At 31.2% G+C, this 22,165-nt stretch overlaps 1 protein-coding gene across 11 annotated transcripts in view; it reads right to left on the bottom strand.

The window, feature by feature from the left end:
* LOC141454749 (uncharacterized) overlaps positions 1-18,463 on the bottom strand; it is a 38,772-nt gene extending 20,309 nt beyond the window's left edge. For 2 of the 11 annotated variants that reach the window (XR_012458931.1, XR_012458930.1), the window contains exons 1-3: positions 13,708-14,239; positions 13,431-13,570; positions 8,339-8,471 (exon numbers count right to left, since the gene is read on the bottom strand). Coding sequence is in view for 3 of the 11 variants with exons in the window: in XM_074129315.1 (XP_073985416.1) it covers positions 1,099-2,769 (1,671 nt within the window). In the remaining 8 variants the exon portion in view is untranslated. Of the gene's footprint in view, positions 1-17; positions 4,374-8,153; positions 8,251-8,338; positions 8,472-11,874; positions 12,727-13,430; positions 13,571-13,707; positions 14,689-14,713; positions 14,854-18,324 lie in introns of those variants that run through there. The other 9 variants (XM_074129315.1, XM_074129316.1, XM_074129314.1 and 6 more) reach the window with 9 other exon arrangements.
* Positions 18,464-22,165: the final 3,702 nt, after the last annotated feature.

Raw genomic sequence — 22,165 nt, 5'->3', positions numbered from 1 at the left:
AATAGTAAATTATGTATTTTTTTTTAAGTTTATGTGTGTGTGTGTGTGTGTGTGTGTGTGTGTGTGTGTGTAAAAACTTAAAACTCATTACTTAATTACTCCATACATACACAAAACTTAATACTCAGTACACAAATTATGTACGTCTTAGATCATAATCATGTTCCAATCTTTCATACTTAATTACTCCATACATACACAAAACTTAATACTCAGTACACAAATTATGTACGTCTTAGACCATAATCATGTTCCAATCTTTCATACTTAATTACTCCATACACAAAAAAACTTAAAACTCATTACTTAATTACTCCATACATACACAAAACTTAAATATACTTAATACTCAGTACACAAATTATGTACATCTTAGACCATAATCATGTTCCAATCTTTCATACTTAATTACTCCATACACAAAAAAACTTAAAACACATTACTTAATTACTTCATTCATACACAAAACTTGATCCTCAGTACACAAATTATGTATTTCTTAGACCATAATCATGTTCCAATCTTTCATACTTAATTACTCCATACACAAAAAAACTTAAAACTCATTACTTAATTACTCCATACATACACAAAACTTAAATATACTTAATACTCAGTACACAAATTATGTACGTCTTAGACCATAATCATGTTCCAATCTTTCATACTTAATTACTCCACACACAAAAAACTTAAAACTCATTACTTAATTACTCCATACATACACAAAACTTAATACTCAGTACACAAATTATGTACGTCTTAGACCCACATCATGTTCCAATCTTTCATACTTACTTACTCCATACACAAAAAACTTAAAACTCATTACTTAATTACTCCATACACACACACACACACACACACACACACACACACACAAACACAAAACTTGAAACTCAATACTTAATTACTCCATACATACAAAAACTTAAATATATACTCAATACACAAAAACTTTATGTAGTTTTATGTTTTTATGTATTGCTACAAGCATGTTTTTAACCCCCTCGGGATGTTTCCATTTCTCCCCTAAAAACTTTATGTTTTAACCCATCATGTTCCCATATGTTGATCTATACATAATACTCAAATTAATCATTCTTCTTCTGCTTCTACTTCTTTCTCTTCCAACTGAAGATTCATCGTCAATTTATTCAAAAGGTGTTGAAGTTGATTTAAAATGGAGTTTTGATTGCAGACAATATTGAATAAAACTGAGGAATCTTCTATTGTATCAGTGACGCTATCTAGGAATTCATTAAAACTATAAAATAAATCATCAGATTTAAAATATATACGACCGTTTGTATGTCTAAAGGCTGTTTTTACGTTACGCGGTACACCGGGAAAAATGTACGATACATCACCGATAAAGGTGCTAGTTAAATCACATTCATTAAATTTGTTAACAAAAGATTTATTGTAGATTATGTAAGTACTTCCTGTATTTGAATGAAAAATTGCGTTTACGGAAACATTGACACCTCCAGGCACCATCAACAATGATTGAATGTCCTCTTGATAGGTTAGATGAAGGTATGGATAGTTAAATATGTAAAGATGATTGTCTGCAATCATAACAATATCTTTGTTTGGACGTTGATAAATGCCTGATACATGGGTAAAATTTGCTGGTAGAAATCTTAACCATCTGTTTATCATCTTTGGCCGCGTGTAATCACGTTGTAAACGTATCGATTCTTGTAAAGGAATTATCCAAACATAATTGTTATAAAATAAATACAGACGTTTATGAGCCACCAAAAATGCCCCAATGTGTTTCAAATAATAACATATGTCCATAAATGGTTGATTAGTTGGAGGCAGAGGTCTTTTTGTGGTGGTGGTTACAGGTGGTGGTGATGATGTTGTTGTTGTTGTTGTTGTTGTTGTTGTTGTTGTTGTGGATGGGGTTGATGCAGCAGGTGTGGTTGTTGTTGTGGGAGGTGGCTTCAAAGGTGGACCATACATAATTTGTATTGCACGTATTTCCTCTTCAAATAGGTCTAATTCATCAAATGAGGATACATGTGGAAAGATATAAGATGGGAACATAAGACTTTGCCTATCCGATGAATGACTTAACCCAAGTCCATGACCTATTTCGTGAACTAATACCCAAAAAAGCGACGTGACATCATCATCCTTTATCGTGGAGGAGGAGGGAAGGGTTAAATCTGTGTGCCAAGTTATAGCATCATTTAAATGGATTTCCACTGCTTTCTTATATATATGAGGATACTCTGCATGTGCTAAGATACCGCTTCCATCAACAAAAGGTGCGTAACAATAGGTGGATTTATTTGTAATACATAGATGTTTCCCTCGGGCAAAAGCAATAGAGATATTTGGTGAATTATGTGATCGTTTGAATGTTAAGTTTGCATATTTTGACCAAATGGAAAACGCCCGTTCTGCTACTGAAGAATACTGTGGCGGATATATGTACCAAGTTATATCATTTTTACCCCATTTAGTTGTACTGGAACCCACAATAAAAGGTGTAAAATTATCCTCAACACCACACCTACGTGTCTTAATTACTTTTAACGTTTGCGGATTTTCCATACCATCTGTGGGTAAATTATATTTCTCTTGTAATATTATGACAGCATCTTTAATCGCTGCTTCACTAGTATTGTCTTCATGTTTTAAATAACCAAACCTTTGCAAATACGCAATTGTTGTTGGATTATATGCGCTTATTAGGTGGATAAAACATACAAACAAACAAAAATATTTGGCGGTAAATATTAAAGTAGACATCTCTTATCACACACACACACAGCGAGGCGACAGCACACTGTTAACCGCAAAAGTTCCTGTAATGTACTAGTAAGAAAACCACAAACTGATAACCCGTGCTAAAAACAAAACACACACACGCGCATGCATGTACATGTCTCTCAGTGTGTTTTTTATCTTAATACGATACACGACCACAACGTTAATGACGATTACAACAACAATGAGTCTTCATTATTCTACACCTGTTTTACATTTTAAACGTGATTTCAAAGTTTTAGTGGGGTTAACAAGTGCAAGTGTTGTTAATAATAACTATAGTGCTGTTGTGCATATAGTAAAGAAAAAAGTTGAAATTAATCTATCACTTCCTCAATGGCAACAACTACAGCAGAAATTTGGTGAAATTCTTCATTATTTTGGAAGGATGAATAGAAAAGATCAAGATAAGAATGTAACGCTTATAGAAGATAATAACGTCTTTTTGTACCTTAGACATCATCAAAATAGAAAATTATTAACGCTTAAGGAAACAACCACGCCCAATTCATCTATTAAAGAAATAAATTTAAATAAAAAACAAATTATGTCAATTATACAGAATGCTTGGTTAATTAATAATTATTTACATAATTTAATGTTGCTAATATCTTTGGAAAATACACTTGTTATTACCAATGAAGTGAATAACCAGTCGGTTAACGAAGACAACGATGGTAGTGATAAATGTGTTTTTAGTTTACAATAAAATGATGACGTCACATCCTCCAATAGTGGAGGGAGGGGGGGGGGATGATTTTAGTATAAGAAACTTTAAAAAAAAATACCAGTTCACATCCATATATTGTCTAGTGTAACTAGACCTCTTTACAAAAAAAAAAAAAAAAATCATGCAACCGCTAATTATTGATTTACAAGGATTTCAAAAAAGGAAAAGTCTCCATGATGAAGATACATTTATTGTTCGTGAAATGGCCATTGCTGACACAAACCTACACATAATTGGCAGTTGGATGTTTAAATTACCCAATAATAACGAGAACTTATGCTATGCTCCAAATAGATGGCTTATGAAAAACCATCATGGAATTGACCACAATGCAGGCAATCAATCTTACGATCAATTCATCATCATTTTACACAAGTATACATCAGGATGTAACTATTTGTTCTCCAAAGGTATGGAAAAATGTCAATTTTTAGAAAAGAAATTGGATAAACCTGTATATGATTTACATGATTTTGGTTGTCCACCCATTAAATCATTACCCAATGTTAATAATTATAAATGTTCATTTCATTATAATACTAATTTTATTTGTTCATTACAATATGTATATAGATTATCTTCTTGGGCAAACATTAATAAATTTAAATTAGATTTTTTCAATTATAAAGTTAGATTAAATACTTTTACTCATTGTAACAACAACATCGATGATGCTGGTGATGATGATGATGATTATAATGTTTGCGTGAGCAAAGAAGTGTTAGCCTTTAATGGATTCATATATATTAAGAAAAATTATGTAAAATGTATATATTGTAATCTTGTTTTAGATTTAAATACGCTCACAGAATGTCCATGTAGTTTACATAAAAAGGAAAGCCCTTTTTGTTCTTACCTAAAATATAAACGCATGTAAGAAAAAAAAAAAAACAATTATATGCTATTGTATTTTAATAAATATATATATTTAAGAAAAAAAAAATCTATTTTCTTTCTTTTCCTTTTCCAACATAATTTCCTAGTTAATATACATATGGTAAGATGTATATTCCCTATGTATTATTATTATAACCTTTAAGATGCTATTTTAGGTGACAGCGCCAAAAACACATTCTAATGTGAGGAGGTTACATTAGGTTATCCATAATCTTACGTCTCTCTCTCAGTAAGATGACATATTTTGTGATAAAATGGTGTCATAATGAGCGATAAGATGCTCACAATACCTCTCATATGTGAGATAATGTCTTTAAGATGCTATTTTAGGTGACTTTAAAAACACCAAAAACACTAATGGAGGGTGAGGTTACATTAGGTTATCCATAACCTTACACAAAAAATCACTCGTTATTGGTAAGTATATTAAAAATATTTTTATGAACATATTTCCAAGTGTTTATTGTGCTAAAAGTGACAAGATTATCCTCTTAATGATAAAAAATATACTCATGTTAAATCACAACCCTAATTTGTTATCCATCATAACCTGTGATAAGATGTCGTATGACGTCACATGGGGGTGCACCTACAGCGCACTCCTGCGGCCTGTCTCGTTATTTATTAGACACCTACTCGTGTGGACCGGTGGTATTATAATAATAATAATAATGGAGGAGGTTACATTAGGTTATCCATAACCTTACACAACAAAATCACTCGTTATTGGTAAATATTAAATAAAAAAAAATAAATAAAAATATTATTACGAACATATTCTATGTGTTTATTGTGGCTAAAAGCGACAAGATTATCCTAACATTAAAATTGTGATAAAAAAATGTCTTAATAAGTGTAATATATCTTAATCTTTGTGTTATCAGTGTGGATAAGATGACGTATGACGTCACACCCTCCGGCATACGGACGCTCGTGTGCGCACAACCTCGGCCATAAGGAGTGCTAGGAGTGGGGGCCGCGCACGGACGCGCACAGCGCTATCCTAGTGTGGACCGGGGTGAGGAAGCGGGGGTACCCCCCTGCATTCCCTCACCCTGTCTCCCATAAGGCCGCGGCTCCAAAAAAAGACCCTCAATCACCAAAACATATCTACTAACGCTAATTCCAAGCTGCGATATGGAAGCCAAATACCATTTAAATGCTTATTATTAATAAGTTAGTTATAAGAACCGCTAGATCTAAGCTGGGATGTGGAAAAAACTCACAATGCAATCGATAGTTAGTTATAAGCTAATTTTAAGAAAACGCTAGCGCTAATGCTGTGATGAGGAAACCAAACATCGTTCAGTAATTAAGTTCCCTAGTTTCAAATAATAGTTATAATTCTGATGCAGTGATGTGGAAACCAATATTTTTTCAAACCTAATTTAGTTAGTTAGTTTTATAAGATAGTTATAATCTTCATGAGATGATGAGAACACCAAAAAATATTTCAAACGTAGTTAAATTAGTTATTTTACTAACTCTTAAGTAAGTATAAACCAGAAGCTGTGATGTGAAAACCGTGTAATATAATAAGAAGTTATATGATTCGCACATGTACCAACTTAGATGTCAAGCAAAAGATGGATAAATAGAAAAAGAAATCTAACTCTACAATATTTTTACATAAGGGACTTATGTTTTTAACATTCTCATCCAGGTAAAAAAAACTTAGTTTTAAGAATTAGTTTTAATGAGGCTGGGATGACGTTATAGATGAGCAAAGTGAATATGGATGAAGGTATGGAATGGAAGTCCTATAAATATTTCGGATGTAATGGTAGATGGCTTAACGGAGAATGGAGAAAAGAATATGTTCTAATCAATTTGGTGTTTGTTGAAATTGGTCCTCTCGTTGTTGCAAAATATTTTTTTTTAAGAAAATGTTGATTGGATCAATTGTAGTTTGTATAATATCGCATTTGCTTTGAGTGCTAGTAGTTGAAACGATACTCCAAAAAATGATGCACATGGACTTTATAAAAACAATTCTTTCCTAGTGTCCCATACCATCGATTATTAATCTCGATTGAATTATAATCACTGCTGCTCATCATTGAATATTTTCAGAAGCAGATTTGTAAACTCTGTTCTTATTTGTATTGACCCTCTATATTTATCATTAGCATTTATGTATATTATTATTTCTCTCATGGCAAAGACTGTTGATTATTTAGGCATTTATTCCTCCTGAAACTCATCAGTATTGACACACGTTGGAATTTCGTAAAGTTACAAGTTGATACTTGATTAAACTTTTCTTAGTGAATCTTTCTCTTATGTATTAGGAAGTAAGAATTGAAACTGACTATATCATAAGTGACAATAAAAACTGATAGATGGCACTACTTTTAGTTACATTTTTAGTTGTAGTTTAGTTTAAGTAAAGCATTAGTTTTAGAGTAGCGATAGAATTAAGTATTAGTTATAAAAGTAGGTATAGTTTTAAGAATTAGTTACTGATGTAGGTATAGCTTTAAGAATTATTTATAGAAGTAAGTATATTTTTAAGAACTAGTTATAGAAGTAGGTATAGTTTTAAGAATTAGTTATAGAAATAGGTATAGTTTTAACGAATTAGTTATAGAAGTAGGTGTAGTTTTAAGCACATTTAAAGGCCATCATATCAGTTTACATTCATTGAAAAAGTTTAGGTGTAGTGAGATGCAGTTTTAATAGATAACTAACCTGATTTGTTTAAAATTCTTACTCCTACTACATTATGTTACTAACCTGTATATAACTAGCTCCTACCCTAACTTCGTGTAAAAGATAAGCGAATTTGAAGCTATTTTCCAGACATGCAATTTTACTCTTTTATTCGTCTAAAACTATCTGCACCTTACGCTCCTTTGCACGTTAATAAAAAAATAATTGCTAGCTTAAATGCGACACTTAATTCTTCTAGAGTTCACTACTAATACGATATATTTTAAAAGTATGGTACCATACTATTAATATCCTGGCTAATATAAAATAAAACGGTGCGCGTTCTGATCATATTTGTATTAGCGGGTCTTCTAGGGAACGATAAAATCGGATATCCGGGTATTAAGATAATCCGTGAACGTCAAAACATTCGGTATGAAATATCCATCGTCCGAGTTACTATTTTATTTTAAATAGCTTAAAAGTTTATTCGGCTTGAAGCGTCTTCGGGAAGTAATACGGTGTGGCAAACGGAATTAAATCGGTTACCGCTGTATTTCGATAATATGTGATCTCTAGAACAACTATTAACGACATATGTCGCCGAAAAAATAATTTACTGTTATTAATGTGCCAAGCAGAACTGGGCGCAGAGCATGTTCGAGTATAAGAGTTCTAATTTAGTGAAATTGCTTGTCTTGCTTCGAATTGAGTGCTTCAGTCTCAAATTGTCTATTTGTACGGTTTTATGTGTATATTATGATTTTGGTTAAACATTTATGTAGATTTTTAATTCTACTTAATTTCAAAAAATGTGCTTTTATTTAATACGTTCAACGTTTTGAATTTAATGTTTTGAGATAGTTTTTCTTTCTGTTGAGAGTTTAATGTTCATGGACTTGTTTTCGCTGCAGTAGATTAACAATCCATAGGGGTTAAACTCTAAATAGATGAAATCCTTTTTATAGATTCGAAACGTGGGAAGTTAAATAAAAACTAAAAATATTTTTGTTGTTATCGTTAATGTAAATTTTAAACGTATTAGTAATCAAATATTTAGAAGCTAATGTACTTCTTTTATTTTTGTGTTTACTTTGACCTTGATCTGCGAAATCTGAGTAGATTGTTAGGCGAACACAGAGCTTCGTTTTGTTTGGTTTGTGTGTGAATTCTCGATAGCTGTTCTTCAAAAATGGTCCATTGTAAATTAATTGTATCTTTAAAGGCAGTTACTTTTGTTATGTAGATAGTAAATGGAAGTAAACCTGATACCTCTTTTTTAGGATTCTTTGATGTTCGTTGGTTCATAGATTCTTTGTAGGCTGTTATTTCTGCTATGCAACTAGAACATGGAACTAATCCAAACCACCGCATTACGTAAATCTACTTCTTATGAAACTCCAGCCTAGCAAAAATTAGAATAGAATAATCATTAGTTTTTAAGTTTACTTAGATATAAGTTAAGGAAATTTTACAGATCATGGCAAATGATTGGAATCCCAATGGGTGCCAACTGAAATCAGTTCTAAGGTAACTTGGCTACAAGACAGGAGACATGAACCCTTTATGTCAGATGAATGTAATATCCTTAGAATCGCAAAGGTTGCCCAACCAAATTCACATTTTACGAAATATCTCAGGATACGATAGGTGTTTAGTTAATCAAGTAATGGATTAAATTAAGCTTTTAAAGTTCGCGTTTATATCTTAAGACTTCACCTATTGGTGTTCACATCTCTTGCAAATAATTAAGTAATTTATAAGTAAACCACAAACTCAGACGAAACCCATATCTTAGGAATATCAACGTGTGCCTAACGTGATTAGTTAGTAAGTTAAGTTAGCTGTAAGTTGGAAGAAATCCACCCTCCAAGTTAGACGAAACCGATATCTTTGGAATATTAAGAAAAGCCACACGTGATTAGTTTGTATGGGAATAGAATGACTTAAGCTTATTGTCTAGGTGCGATACTAGTCCAATGACTTCTTTTTTTTATTTACATCATCAGCAGTTAGCTTAGTTAGATAGTAAATAGCTTTAGTTAACATGTTTGTAAGTTGGGCAGTGTGCACCTTCCACATTAGAAGAAACCTTATCTAAAGAACCTCAACAGATGACTCAGTAATTAGTTTATAAGATGGTTTAGTTGTAAAGTTGGGCAAGTGGGCCCCTGCTAAATAAAAAGAAGTCATATCTTCGGAATTTCAATGGATGGCTAAAGTATCTAGTTTGTAAGATAGGTTAAGCTTAGTTGTAAGTTGGGCAATTATGTCCCTCCCATATAAGAACAAACCATATCTTAGGAATTTGAATCGATGGCTAAAGTATCTAGTTTGTAAGTTAGGTTAAGCTTAGTTGTAAGTTGGGAAGTGTGCCCTGCCTATAAAAAGAAACCATATATTAGGAATTTCAATAGATGGATAAAGTATCTAGTTTGTAAGTTAGGTTAAGCTTAATTGTAAGTTGGGCAAGTGTGCCCCTGCCAAACAAGAAGAAACCATATCTTAGGAATTTCAAAGGAAAGCTACAGTATCTAGTTTGTAAGTTAGGTTAAGCTTAGTTGTAAGTTGGGCAAGTGAGCCCCTGCCATATAAGAAGAAACCATATCAAAGGAATATCAATGGATAGCTAAAGTATCTAGTTTGTAAGTTAAGTTAAGCTTAGTTGTAAGTTGGGCAAGTGTGCCACTGCTATACAAGAAGAAACCATATCTTAGGAATTTGAATCGATGGCTAAAGTATCTAGTTTGTAAGTTAGGTTAAGCTAAGTTGTAAGTTGGGTAAGTGTGCCCTGCCTATAAAAAGAAACCATATATTAGGAATTTCAATGGATGGCTAAAGTATCTAGTTTGTAATTAGGTTAAGCTTAGTTGTGAGTTGGGCAAGTGAGTCACTGCCATACAAGAAGAAACCATATATCAGAAATTTCAATGGATGACAAAATTATCTAGTTTGTAAGTTCGGTTAAGCTTAGTTGTAAGTTGGGCAAGTGTGTCCCTGCTATATAAGAAGAAACCATATCATTGGAATTTCAATGGATAACTATATTATCTAGTTTGTAAGTTAAATTCAGCTTAGTTGTAAGCTGAGCAAGTGTGCTCCAGCCATAAAAGAAGAAACCATATCTTAGGAATTCTAATGTGTGGCTAAAGTATGTAGTTCGTAAGTTAAGTTAAGTTTAGTTGTAAGTTGGGCAAGTGTACCCCTGCCATATAAGAAGAAACCATATCTTAGGAATTTCAATGGATGGCTAAAGTATCAGTTTGTAAGTTAGGTTAAGCTTAGTTGTATGTTGGGCAAGTATGCCTTTATCATATAAGAAGAAACCATTTCATACGAATTTCAATGGATGGCTAAAGTATCTAGTTTGTAAGTTAGGTTAAGCTTAGTTGTAACTTGGGCAAGAGAGCCCCTGCCATATAAGAAGAAACCATATGTTAGGAATTTCAATGGATGGCTAAAGTATCTAATTTGATAGTTAGGTTAAGCTTAGTTGTAAATAGGGCAAGTGTGTCCCTGCTATATAAGAAGAAACTATATCTTAGGAATTTCAATGGATAGCTAAAGTAACTAGTTTGTATCTTAGGTTAAGCTTAGTTGTAATTTGGGCAAGTGTGCCCCTGCCATATAAGAAGAAATCATATCTTAACAATTTCAATGGATGACTAAATTATCTAGTTTGTAACTTAGGTTAAGCTTAGGTGTAAGTTGGGCAAGTGTGCCCCTGCCATATAAGAAGAAACCATATCAAAGGAATTTCGATGGATGGATAAAGTATCTAGTTTGTAAGTTAGGTTAAGCTTAGTTGTAAGTTGGGCAAGTGAGCCCTGCCTATAAAAAGAAACCATATCTTATTAACTTCAACGGGTGGCTAAAGTATCTAGTTTGTAAGTTAGGTTAAGCTTAGTTGTGAGTTGGGCAAGTGTGTCCCTGCCATATAAGAAGAAACCATATGTTAGGAATTTCAATGGATGGCTAAAGTATCTAATTTGATAGTTAGGTTAAGCTTAGTTGTAAATTGGGCAAGTGTGTCCCTGCCATATAAGAAGAAACTATATCTTAGGAATTTCAATGGATAGCTAAAGTATCTAGTTTGTATCTTAGGTTAAGCTTAGTTGTAAGTTGGGCAAGTGTGCCCCTGCCATATAAGAAGAAATCATATCTTAACAATTTCAATGGATGACTAAATTATCTAGTTTGTAACTTAGGTTAAGCTTAGTTGTAAGTTGGGCAAGTGTGCCCCTGCCATATAAGAAGAAACCATATCAAAGGAATTTCGATGGATAGCTAAAGTATCTAGTTTGTAAGTTAGGTTAAGCTTAGTTGTAAGTTGGGCAAGTGTGCCCGTGCCATATAAGAAGAAACCATATCAAAGGAATTTCAATGGATAACTAATGTATCTAGTTTGTAAGTTAGGTTAAGCTTAGTTGTAAGTTGGGCAAGGGTGCCCCTGCCATATAAGATGAAACCATATCTTTCTAATCTCTATAGTGGATCTCACAGTAATTGATAAGTAGTATTTTAAGGAAATTGTTTGGAACTAATTGTTTATTTAGTTACATACCGACTATAAAGGTAATTTTAGTGCAAGACAGCTAATAAATACACAACTTAAACTAATTTAAGTAAACACTTTAATTTTGTTTTGCAGACTGTTGAAGTGTTCTTGAAGTATTGGTATATGTTTACATTTTTTTTTTTCTAACTTTGCATTATTGGTCCATTTAAGTGACTTTTTTTTCTTTTGGAACAGATAGTGTATATTTCTTGGCAATATATTTTTATTAATTAACCTACGTTCTAATTTTAAAAAAGAAGGTTTTATTTAGGTAAAAGAGTGACATTGATTGGAAGAAGAAAACGGTTAACAGGTTGATTGCGTTCGCTGGTTACTAAGAAACTTGTCGAGACGGTTTCATTTCAAATTCGTCCAAGGGTAGGAGATCTTTTCTAGTTATTATTGATAGTATTCTCAAAGCAGTCTTATTGTTGCTACATTAATAGCTTTGCAGTCAGTCGCAAATCTTTAGGAGTTCTATTATTAATAATTGAAACACTTACTTTTACAAATTTTCTAGTATAATTTTTCTCTTCAATGTTAATTATAATTCCACTTATTTTACATTTACATTTTCAATTAATATGGTGTAACTAATAGCATGATAATAATGCATGAAAAAATTAAATCATTTCATTAATTGCATGTTCTCTACTCACCTAAATGAATACTTGGAATTATAATTATTTAAAACATTTTAGTGGCCACTAACAATGTTTTTACTCGGTTTTTTAAGAGCAACTGTTAATCAATTTACACCAACTAATTAATTATTTTAGTAGATTTATTTGAGATACACATTTTGCACAACACTCCGTGACAAAAAACACTGGCTCTGATTTTATACATTACACGTTTCTTTGTTTTAAAATCTTTTGTTTATTGGTTGATTTGTATAATTTCGGGCTGGGGTTTTAGTTGTTACTTGTCTTCTAGTTATTTCTTGAATTTCGTTTTCTTTGTTGGTTTTACTGACTTGGTTTTCTTCAAGTCTGTATCCTTTTATAATGCCAATTACCCACCAGTCCAAAAACCCTTTTCTTTCCGAACGCCTTTCTAATTATCCTCGTATTTCCCTAATTTTCTCCATCCTATACATAACCTAGAAATTTAGGTTTAACTCATTTTAGTCACTGGTCTATGCAGACAGATCTCCCAGAATATACCTCAATCACTAAATGATATTCTCACCCTATTCCCTTTACCTCTAATTTTATCCCAAACAATTTTTACAAGCTCCATTGTATGGAGTTCTACGTATCCCTATGCCTGCTTAAATGACCAACTAGAATGCGGATGTGGGTAGAAAGGCGTTCTTAGGGGAGCGAAATCTGATCTCTACCTCCTCGAGGTGCTCCCTGGGCAACTACTCTTGGGAGTAGGCTAACAGAGACAGTACACTTTTTAAAGATTAAAAAAGCTTTAATTTTTTTTCCAAATTTGATTAAACTTTATAAATGCAAAGATTTTCATTAACGATAAAACCTCCCGTATTGGGAAGTGGACTAGCCACTTCTTTGAGGACCTTGGTGTCACAGCGGGTACCCTAGCCTAACACGAACAATACATGTTCGCTAAAATCTAGCGCACCACTCCTACGTATGTATGTTGCGGTCAATTTTTTTAAGTAGTAACACAGGTAAATTTCAATGATGTCCTGAAGGAAGGTGGCCTTCTATTATATATTGTACATAATGATACTTCATGGCAGAATAAACTTTCTGCCCTGACAGAATTAAAGAAAGCCTTTCGTCAAGCTTCATCAAGGCAAAACTAACTAAACATAAATATTAAGTAGATTTTTACCTCTTTTGAAAATGATTATCTCACATCACATTTGTTTTTTCTTCAAGAAAAATTGACAAGAACTTGCATATTTCGTTTTAAGAAAAACATTTTTCATCTATCCCAGTAGTGACGAATCCTCTCAATATTATAATAAAATTCTGGAAAGAGATTATCGACAATATAATTATTTTATTTCATAATCATAACAGAGGAAGTATTTAATAATGAAAACAGAGTTCTATTTAATATCCTTTCATAGAAATTACTGCAAAATAGAGCGTAAGAGAGAGCTTACTTCGTGCACTTTTCATAATTTTGGTAACTTTGGTAATTCCAACTGAAACAGTCTGCAGTCTTGTATACCTCTTGACTGCATTTCTATTGAAATTAAATATATTTATTCCACACAAAGCCACACAAAACCAAATCACCATATAAAGAACCAAAATATTCCACTTTTGTTCTCTATTACCAACAATCACAATACACCAAAAGAAATGTTTAGTACAAATGGAGGGAAACTTCTAGAATCATGTGTCCTCACTTTTGCAGAAAGACAGTGTAGCAATTATATATTTAATATTTATCAATATGAATATTATTAATAATTAATTGAAAGTATTTAAAATTTTAAATATAAAATTATTTTTATAAAACCTTCTGACAATTAGTTATAATAATGTTTGAAATAATTTCTTATTTCTGTTCCTGTGAACGAATCAAGATAACAAATTTACTTCGTTTCACTTGAGTTTGATTCAGTGACTTTTATCTAAATCACTAAGTTCTATTACAGAAGAGAAAAAAATTCGAGAGAATTATCACACGATTTTCTCCTACTACAATAATTGTCCAGGTTCTTCCATTACACTTCGATACTGCAAATCTTAAAACCTCTTAATTTTTAAAAACAATATCAAGATTTTAAGTTTGTACATTGCATTAATAAGAAGAGATATCCCTATACATTGATGTTATTCCGATAATCGGTAGACAATTTTTGGGGAGCGAAATCTGATCTCTACCTCCTCGAGGTGCCCCTGGGCAACTTCTCCCGGGAGTAGGCTAACAGAGAAAGTACACACTTCAAAGCTTAAATGCAGCTTCAATTAAACATTTTTCCAACTTTAATTAAACATTAAAAATACAAAGATCTTCATTAACGATAAGCGAAATGTCTACAAACTGTAAATTACGACAGCTTTAAAAGGGTTGTAGAACATAAAAGTCTTTTCTGATTCTGTATCGCGAAAGTTTGAGATATATATGAAAAATTGCTAAAAAAAAAAAAAAAAATATACCTCAACTGCTCCAGTTCGAACTTGAAATAAAACTAATAAGATCTCGTCAAGTTTTTTTCTTCCCCTCCAGCTAGCGTGCTTAATTTTCTTCAACTGTTTTCTGTATCAATGTCTTCTTTTTACTTAAATATGCCTTTTACCTTTTATGATCGAAACTTAAATTAACTAGCGAAAAATTTATTGCCAGCTAAATATACAATTTCTGTACTAATCTAGGAATCGGGATTCTTTTTAAATCAATAATGGTTTATTTACAAAAACTCGTAAAAGTGATAAACAGAGAAATATATACCTACATAGCGATACTTCATGGCAGAATAAACATTCTGGCCTGACAGAATTAAAGAAGGCTTTTCATTAGTTTAAGTGTAGTTTATTTATTGACGTTTCACGGAAATAACATTATAGTTTACCTAACAAATTAAACTATTCATGTTCAAAACAATTAGTTTTAAGTATAGTTAAGATAATAATTAAGATCAAGGATAATGAAGAACGGCAATGATAATGAGATGTGGAACCAAGCTTTGAAGTGAAAACCAAAAAATTGAAATGCTACTTAGTTATAAGTTAGTTATAAGTAACGCTAATCCCAACCTATGATGAGGAAAACCAACTTCATTTACTTAAGTTAGTTTTAAGAGACTTTAAGTTTGTTTATTGCATTAAAAAAAGAAAGAAAAGATATCTCTTACTATTTTTCTCCCTAATCCTCTTGATATTAAACACCAGTATGACATTATATTGTACGACCAAGGGTAAAGCATTATTGTTTAGGTGATAATTAGTTATAAGATATTAGTTAAAGAAACGCTAATTCCAAGCTGCGATATGGAAGCCAAATACCATTTAAATGCTTATTATTAATAAGTTAGTTATGAGAACCGCTAGATCTAAGCTGGGATGTGGAAAAAACTCACAATGCAATCGATAGTTAGTTATAAGCTAGTTTTAAGAAAACGCCAGCGCTAATGCTGTGATGAGGAAACCAAACATCGTTCAGTAATTAAGTTAATTAAGTTCCCTAGTTTTAAATAATAGTTATAATTCTGATGCAGTGATGTGGAAACCAATGTTTTTCAAACGTAATTTAGTTAGTTAGTTTCCTAACTCTTATGTAAGTATAAACCAGAAGCTTTGATATGAAAACTGTGTATTATAAGAAGTTATGTGATTCGTACCTGCGCCAACTTTGATGTCACGTATGAGTTGGATAAATAGACAAAGGAATCTACTTTTATTCTACAATAGTTTACTTATGGGAAAATAAATACAAGGATTTTTTTAATTAAACCTTCTCTTTCAGGTAAAAGAAAATTTAGTTTTAAGAATTAGTTTTAATGAGGCTGGGATGACGTTATGGATGGGCAAAGTGGTTATCGATGATGGAATGGATTTTTAATAGTCCTACAAATGTTTTGGATGTAATGGTAGATGGCTTAGCGGACAATGGAGAAAAGAATTTATTCTAGACAATTTGGTGTTTGTTGAAATTGGTCGTTTCGTTGTTACAAAATCTTATGGTTGTTGTTTTTTCCAATTTGTTTGTTTACGAAAATGTTGATTGGATTTATTGCAGTTTGTGTATTCTCGCATTTGCTTTGAGAGAATTGATACTCCAAAAAATGATACACATGGAATAAGAAACAATTCTTTTCTTTTGGTGTCAGACCCAGTCGATTATTAATCTCGATTGAATTATAATCACTGCTGCTCATCATTGAATATTTTGAGAAGAAGATTTTGTGAACTCTGTGCTTATCTTACCTTTACCGTTTATATTTATCATTAGCATTTATATATTTTATTATTTGTCTCCTGGCAGAGACTTTGTTAATTATTTGGGCATTTATTCCCCCTGAATCTCATCAGTATTGACACCCTCTAATTCTACCATCATTATGTTTTTTTATTACCAATTATCACATTTTGGAATTTCGTAAAGTTAAGCTATGATTTTAGATTAGCAATTTTATGCCAGGCGTATATTATACTCATTAGGTCTGTTAGATTTGTGTGTAGGGTTTCAAGAAAAACGGAAAAAGTATGTAAATTATTAGTTTTATTCGGATTTCCGGGTTTTCCGTTTCTACCAATATATTTTTATGCCTGTTGTAAATTGTCCTTATTAAGCTTGCTAGTTTTGGATGAGAAAATGGAAAACTGAATAATTTTCATTGCTTTTACTGGTAGTTCTTAGTTTTATGTTTCTTTAATGGTTTTGGTTTTGCCAATCGTAAATTATACAAGTTAGATCGGCTATTTTTGGATTTGGAGATTTTGAAAATAGGGAATAATGCTTAATCTTTATTTCTTTTGCATGCATTTCCTTGTAGTCGGTTTCTAAAATTGTACATTTATGCCAAACGAATATTATAAACATTAGTTCAACCAATTTTGGATGTTTTGTTTCATTACTTTTTCATGAATTTCGTTATTTTGATTGAATATTGAACACATTTAAAATATAATAAATGAAACACGCTATAATGAATAATCTAAAAGATAGGTTGAGACGCTTTGTTCTAGAAAGGATTGCGAAGTCTTTCTTTGGTAATGGTAAGACAAAATTAATAGTAAATCTTAAATTTTCGGTATCGAGCTGAATGAAGTTTTTAGTCAGTAGTAAGTGATATTGTCATCCGATGAAAGTACGAAGTCACCTTTGGGCCAATCTATTATCTCCTTCAATGTATTTTCATATTAGCATAAAGTTATTGCAGAAGATTGAAGTCTTATTGTTGATTGATGGTTACAATGGATTGGCATGGCTGAGGAACAACGTTAGATTTGTTGACATCCTTTTGCTCCACATCTTCAACTTCATATAAAAATAGTTTTTATTGATTTACTTATGAAAATTTTAGTTACGTTACTTTTAAATCGTGAAATATCAATACATCTTATGGGGATTTATTAAAAATTTTCCTCGTTTGTTATACCAATATTATTGTCCCATTATTATTAATATAGTTTCATAAGATTGGTTGGTTCTGTTATACATAGCTTGTGAAGAGAGTGGAATTTCTAAATATATTATTTTGGTATTTGCTCTGTTTAAATCAAAGGATAAATTAGAAATTGAAGTCCTTATATTTAAATTAAAGAAATTGTAGAAATTCTGTACATTCTGTTCTTACTTTTAAAGTAACTTCAGGAATGGAAAAAATAGACATTAAGGTCATGTCAGTGCCATCTAGCGGCAATAGCTTGAACTAGAGAAATCTAATTATATAGAAACTAGTTTCAGTGATCACCGCTAGGTAGCAAGAACATGGACGTTGACACTATTAAAATAAACATTAAATAACCTCCTAACAAAACAACTGTCTGACAAGGCATGGGGTAGATAGGGTATACTAGGCATTGTCCAAATTTTCGCTTTATCTGATTTATCATGTAGCAACAGTAATAATTTGCCTTTTTTATTAAATGTTCTTCAGCTACGTTGATAAACATTTTACACCGTCTTTTAAAAAGAAGTTTTCCTCTAAAAAATATAGATGTTTAAAATTCACTGTTTACCTCTTAATTTGATGTTTTTTTTTATTTATGATTATTAGTTTTCTAGTTGATGCTGCTGTAACTAAGTCAGTGAGAACTTTACATACCTTAGAAAATTGTATTGTCAAATTGCATTAAGCGATAGCTTCCTAGGAAATTAAAAAACTTGTTTTTGCATCATTACTGCGTTTAAGGACTTCTTACAGGTAAGCTACATTTTTGTGTATACTTTTATTTTTAATTACGAGTTGATGTGATTAGAAGTGTTTACGAAATTGACTTGTTTCCAAGACAGTTGATACTAGGTGCATTTTAAGTGTACACATGTAATTTTAAATTGTTGATTTTAGTCTTCATTATTTTGTTTCATTAAAATGTTTCAACGGTCATAAGTAGGTAGATTTAGTTCGTAACATGTAATAATTTTATTACTGTAAAAATAAATAGCCAATTAAGATTATGTATTTGGGAATTATGAACTTCCACTTAAATATTCACATTTCCCTTATTTAATAGGGAAAGTAATCTCCATGAAATTTAAATTAATAATGTAAAGTTTAACAACGTCCTAAAATTATGGACCTTGGATATTGCAAGGTTCACACCAGTAGTTTTAAATTCTAACATTAAAAATTGATTTTTTTTCTAAATATTTGTAAATTACTATGAAAACAATGGTATAAATAAGAGTTTATATAATTTTTATTTTTGTTCTCAGCGTTCTTTCGACATTCTAATAGTTATTTTGAACTAGTCAATTCAGACAAATGACTGGGTTGATGACATTCACGACATTTTATCCAGTGAAACACATTTTAACTCCTACAGCAACAGTAAGTACATGTTTTCAGCTTACAGCATGTTGTTTCTCAGTTAAGATATTAGTGTCTTAGATATTAGTGATATGTCGTATTATCTAAAGAGAAATAATAAAGTATACAGTAATAGATTCGATACCTAGAAAGTGCAATGATTTTATTGATTTTTGCAACAATTAATTCTGTGTCTTGGTGCAAGAAGTGCCAATGTCAGATTTTGGTAAAAATGAGTAAAAAATCTGTTTTGATATATTAACCATCAAAATTTTTCTTGCAAGGAGTGCCGAAGTCAATTTCAAAGTAGAAACTGAGTTACTAAAACTTACTAGTGCCAATGTCAAAATTTAGCATCAATATTTCCTCCCCTCCAGGTAAACTAAAGAGGACGTACACTCGTAATCCTTTTTTTGACATTGGCACTTCTTGCACCAAGCCACAGAATTAAAGTATTTCAAATAGGAAGATGGGGCGTGTTGTCTTCCGATAATTCATTATTTCACCCATTTCTTTATTTTGAAGGATCCTTCTATTCTTCCAGCAAGTACGGCCGTATTTATAAGGTAATTCGCATCCATTCTATTTTGATGATAAACTAAACTAGATTCTCTAATTGTGGAAGTATTCTTATCTATTATTTATTACGTTCAGAGTAGTACTACATACATAAACTAAAATTTTTTTTCATATAAATTTTTATCTTTGTAGCTGAAATAAAGCTTTTAATTTTTGTGAAAGAAGGTTTTAATTTGATTGAAATTCTGTTATATTTTAAAATCACAACTATTTCTAATCTGTATAAAAAAAAATAATTAAATAATTAGAATATTAGTAGCATGTTTGTTGTATTGTTCAATCAGAATAATCTTTTTAATAAATGATGTTTTTGAAAATATATTTCATTTTCTTTGAAGAAAGGGTTAGGTTCTTTAAAAATTGATTTAAACTTTTATATCAATGCTTTAGTTTTATTGCAGTCATATTTATTTAATTTTTATGAATACATAATCAATTATTATAAATGTTTTTTTATTCCTAGATCCTTAATTCAAGCTAAACTCAGTAAAAACTAATTATTTTAAGTACTTAAATATTGTTGATTGTACATAATGTTGATTTTCAGATTAAATACCTCTGATACTGGAGTACTGCCTGCAAAACTGTTCATCAATAGAAGCCCAAGTGAAATAGACGTAAATCATCTATCCTAGGAAATTTTTGTGAAGAATCAATTAATAAAACAAGTATTATGTAGTTACTTCAGTAGGGTTTATAAATTTAATACTGATTCCCCCTGCCCGCTATGTGGGAACAATAAAGATGACCTAATTCATTTCCTAATTATCTGCCCGATGTTAGATGTCTTAAGATCCAAGTATTTACATATGCACAACATTAACTTTTCTTCCTGTATACAACCTGAAATTCTGTTGGAGAACCTGTTATGTTTCGACTCGGTAAATAAAGTAAAATATATGTATTTTTTTGTAATTAATTCTATAAAAATTAGAAATTTGTTTTCATTAATTTAATAGGTTTTTTGTTTTATTTGTAAAAGTGAATAGTTGGTAATCGATCTTAGTAGTGTGTCATTTCCATCGGAATCTATTAGATTTAAGTATATCTAATTGTTGATTATAATTTATCATAATTTGTATGGAAAGGAATTGTTTTTAGAAGGCTGTATTGCTAGAAGCTCAACATAGTTGAGCAACACGTTTTGGTATCTGTAGTGTTAAGACTATTAGTCAATAGTTTAGGTGGATTCTTATATTCTCCATTCTAATTTTTAACAAGACCTAAGGGTCACCATTTTTGTGTTGAAATGAAGGCCTTCACGTCAACTCTTCAGCTCTTTCTGTGTGTTTTTCATCTCTAGATTATTTATTTATTTCTGACTTCTCATTTTGTTTTTCTTGTATAAATAAGTAATTATCTGTAAGGTGAGATTTGTGATTTAGATTTATGAAAATCAAGGATGAACGGTTTGCTGTTGACTTTCGTATCTTCTCCTTCACGCTGACACCTTTATTCACACTGAAGTTTCGTTATTTCGTAACTTTCCTTACAAGAACCCACCTGTTTCCTTTAATATACGTACAAACTTTATAGAAATTGTATTTTATTTCATTGATAATTGAAGTAATATTAAAATACTGTACGCTATACACAATATTGGTCTAATTTATTGGCAAAACTTGAACTTCATTCATAATTGTGATATCAAAATTGCATTAGAAAAGGTTTCAATGAAATTCTTTTGTTCTTTAGCTGGAACCTTCGCCCAAGAACTGTCCTTTGTCGACTTGCTTATTGCAGAGATGGCCTTTCATCACATCCAGCATGTAATTTGATATATTTCAAATCTATTTCTACATTCTGTTAAATAAATCAATAACGAAATCTCCATACCTACCATGTTATCTTATGGAGCTGTTCTTCATATAATCGTATCCATTGTTTGTTACATCTAAAGCATCAATTAAACCTTTATTGCAATAAATTAAATATTTTCCTTTGAATCTGAATAAAATTTGTAATTTCGTGCCAAAGAAACTTTAAATTAGATCGAAAAAATAAGACGTCAAACATTCATATTTAATCAAACTATTTTTCTGCGGAACTAAACATTTTTAACTAATGAAACTTGTTTTCAAATTTTAATTAATAAGTTCTTTAACAAATAGTTTAGATGTGTAGGTTTTTTCAACACAAATTAAACCTTTTTACGAGTTACTTGCAGAAAGGTTTGATTTGTTACAGACTTAACTAAGATTTTGTATGTAAAATGCTATATAAGTGTATACATATAAGTGCAAATGAATATCTATCATTTACTAAGGTTATACATGAAAACTTACAGCCCTTGGCCGACTCGCAGCCCAGTAAAGCTGAGACATAATCTAAAATAATTACTTTTGAGGGAATTTCTTTGAATGCTGCAGCACTTCCGTAAATAAGAGGTGATTCCAATCCATCTCTATTCCTGCATTATCCAAATAAGGAAATCTACCTACCACTCTGTGGTGTTATCTTCCAGGTAATCTTATCCATTATTTATTAAAACTTGAGCTTTTTAACGTGATTAATTTTTTTTGTACATATTCTGTTGAATCGAAATGAGTAAAGATTC

This window comes from Rhodnius prolixus, unplaced genomic scaffold, assembly GCF_049639745.1.
Source record: "Rhodnius prolixus isolate KJV_2025 unplaced genomic scaffold, Rpr scaffold_9, whole genome shotgun sequence".
NCBI classification, from domain to species: domain Eukaryota; kingdom Metazoa; phylum Arthropoda; class Insecta; order Hemiptera; family Reduviidae; genus Rhodnius; species Rhodnius prolixus.
This window is presented reverse-complemented; position numbering and strand designations above follow the sequence as displayed.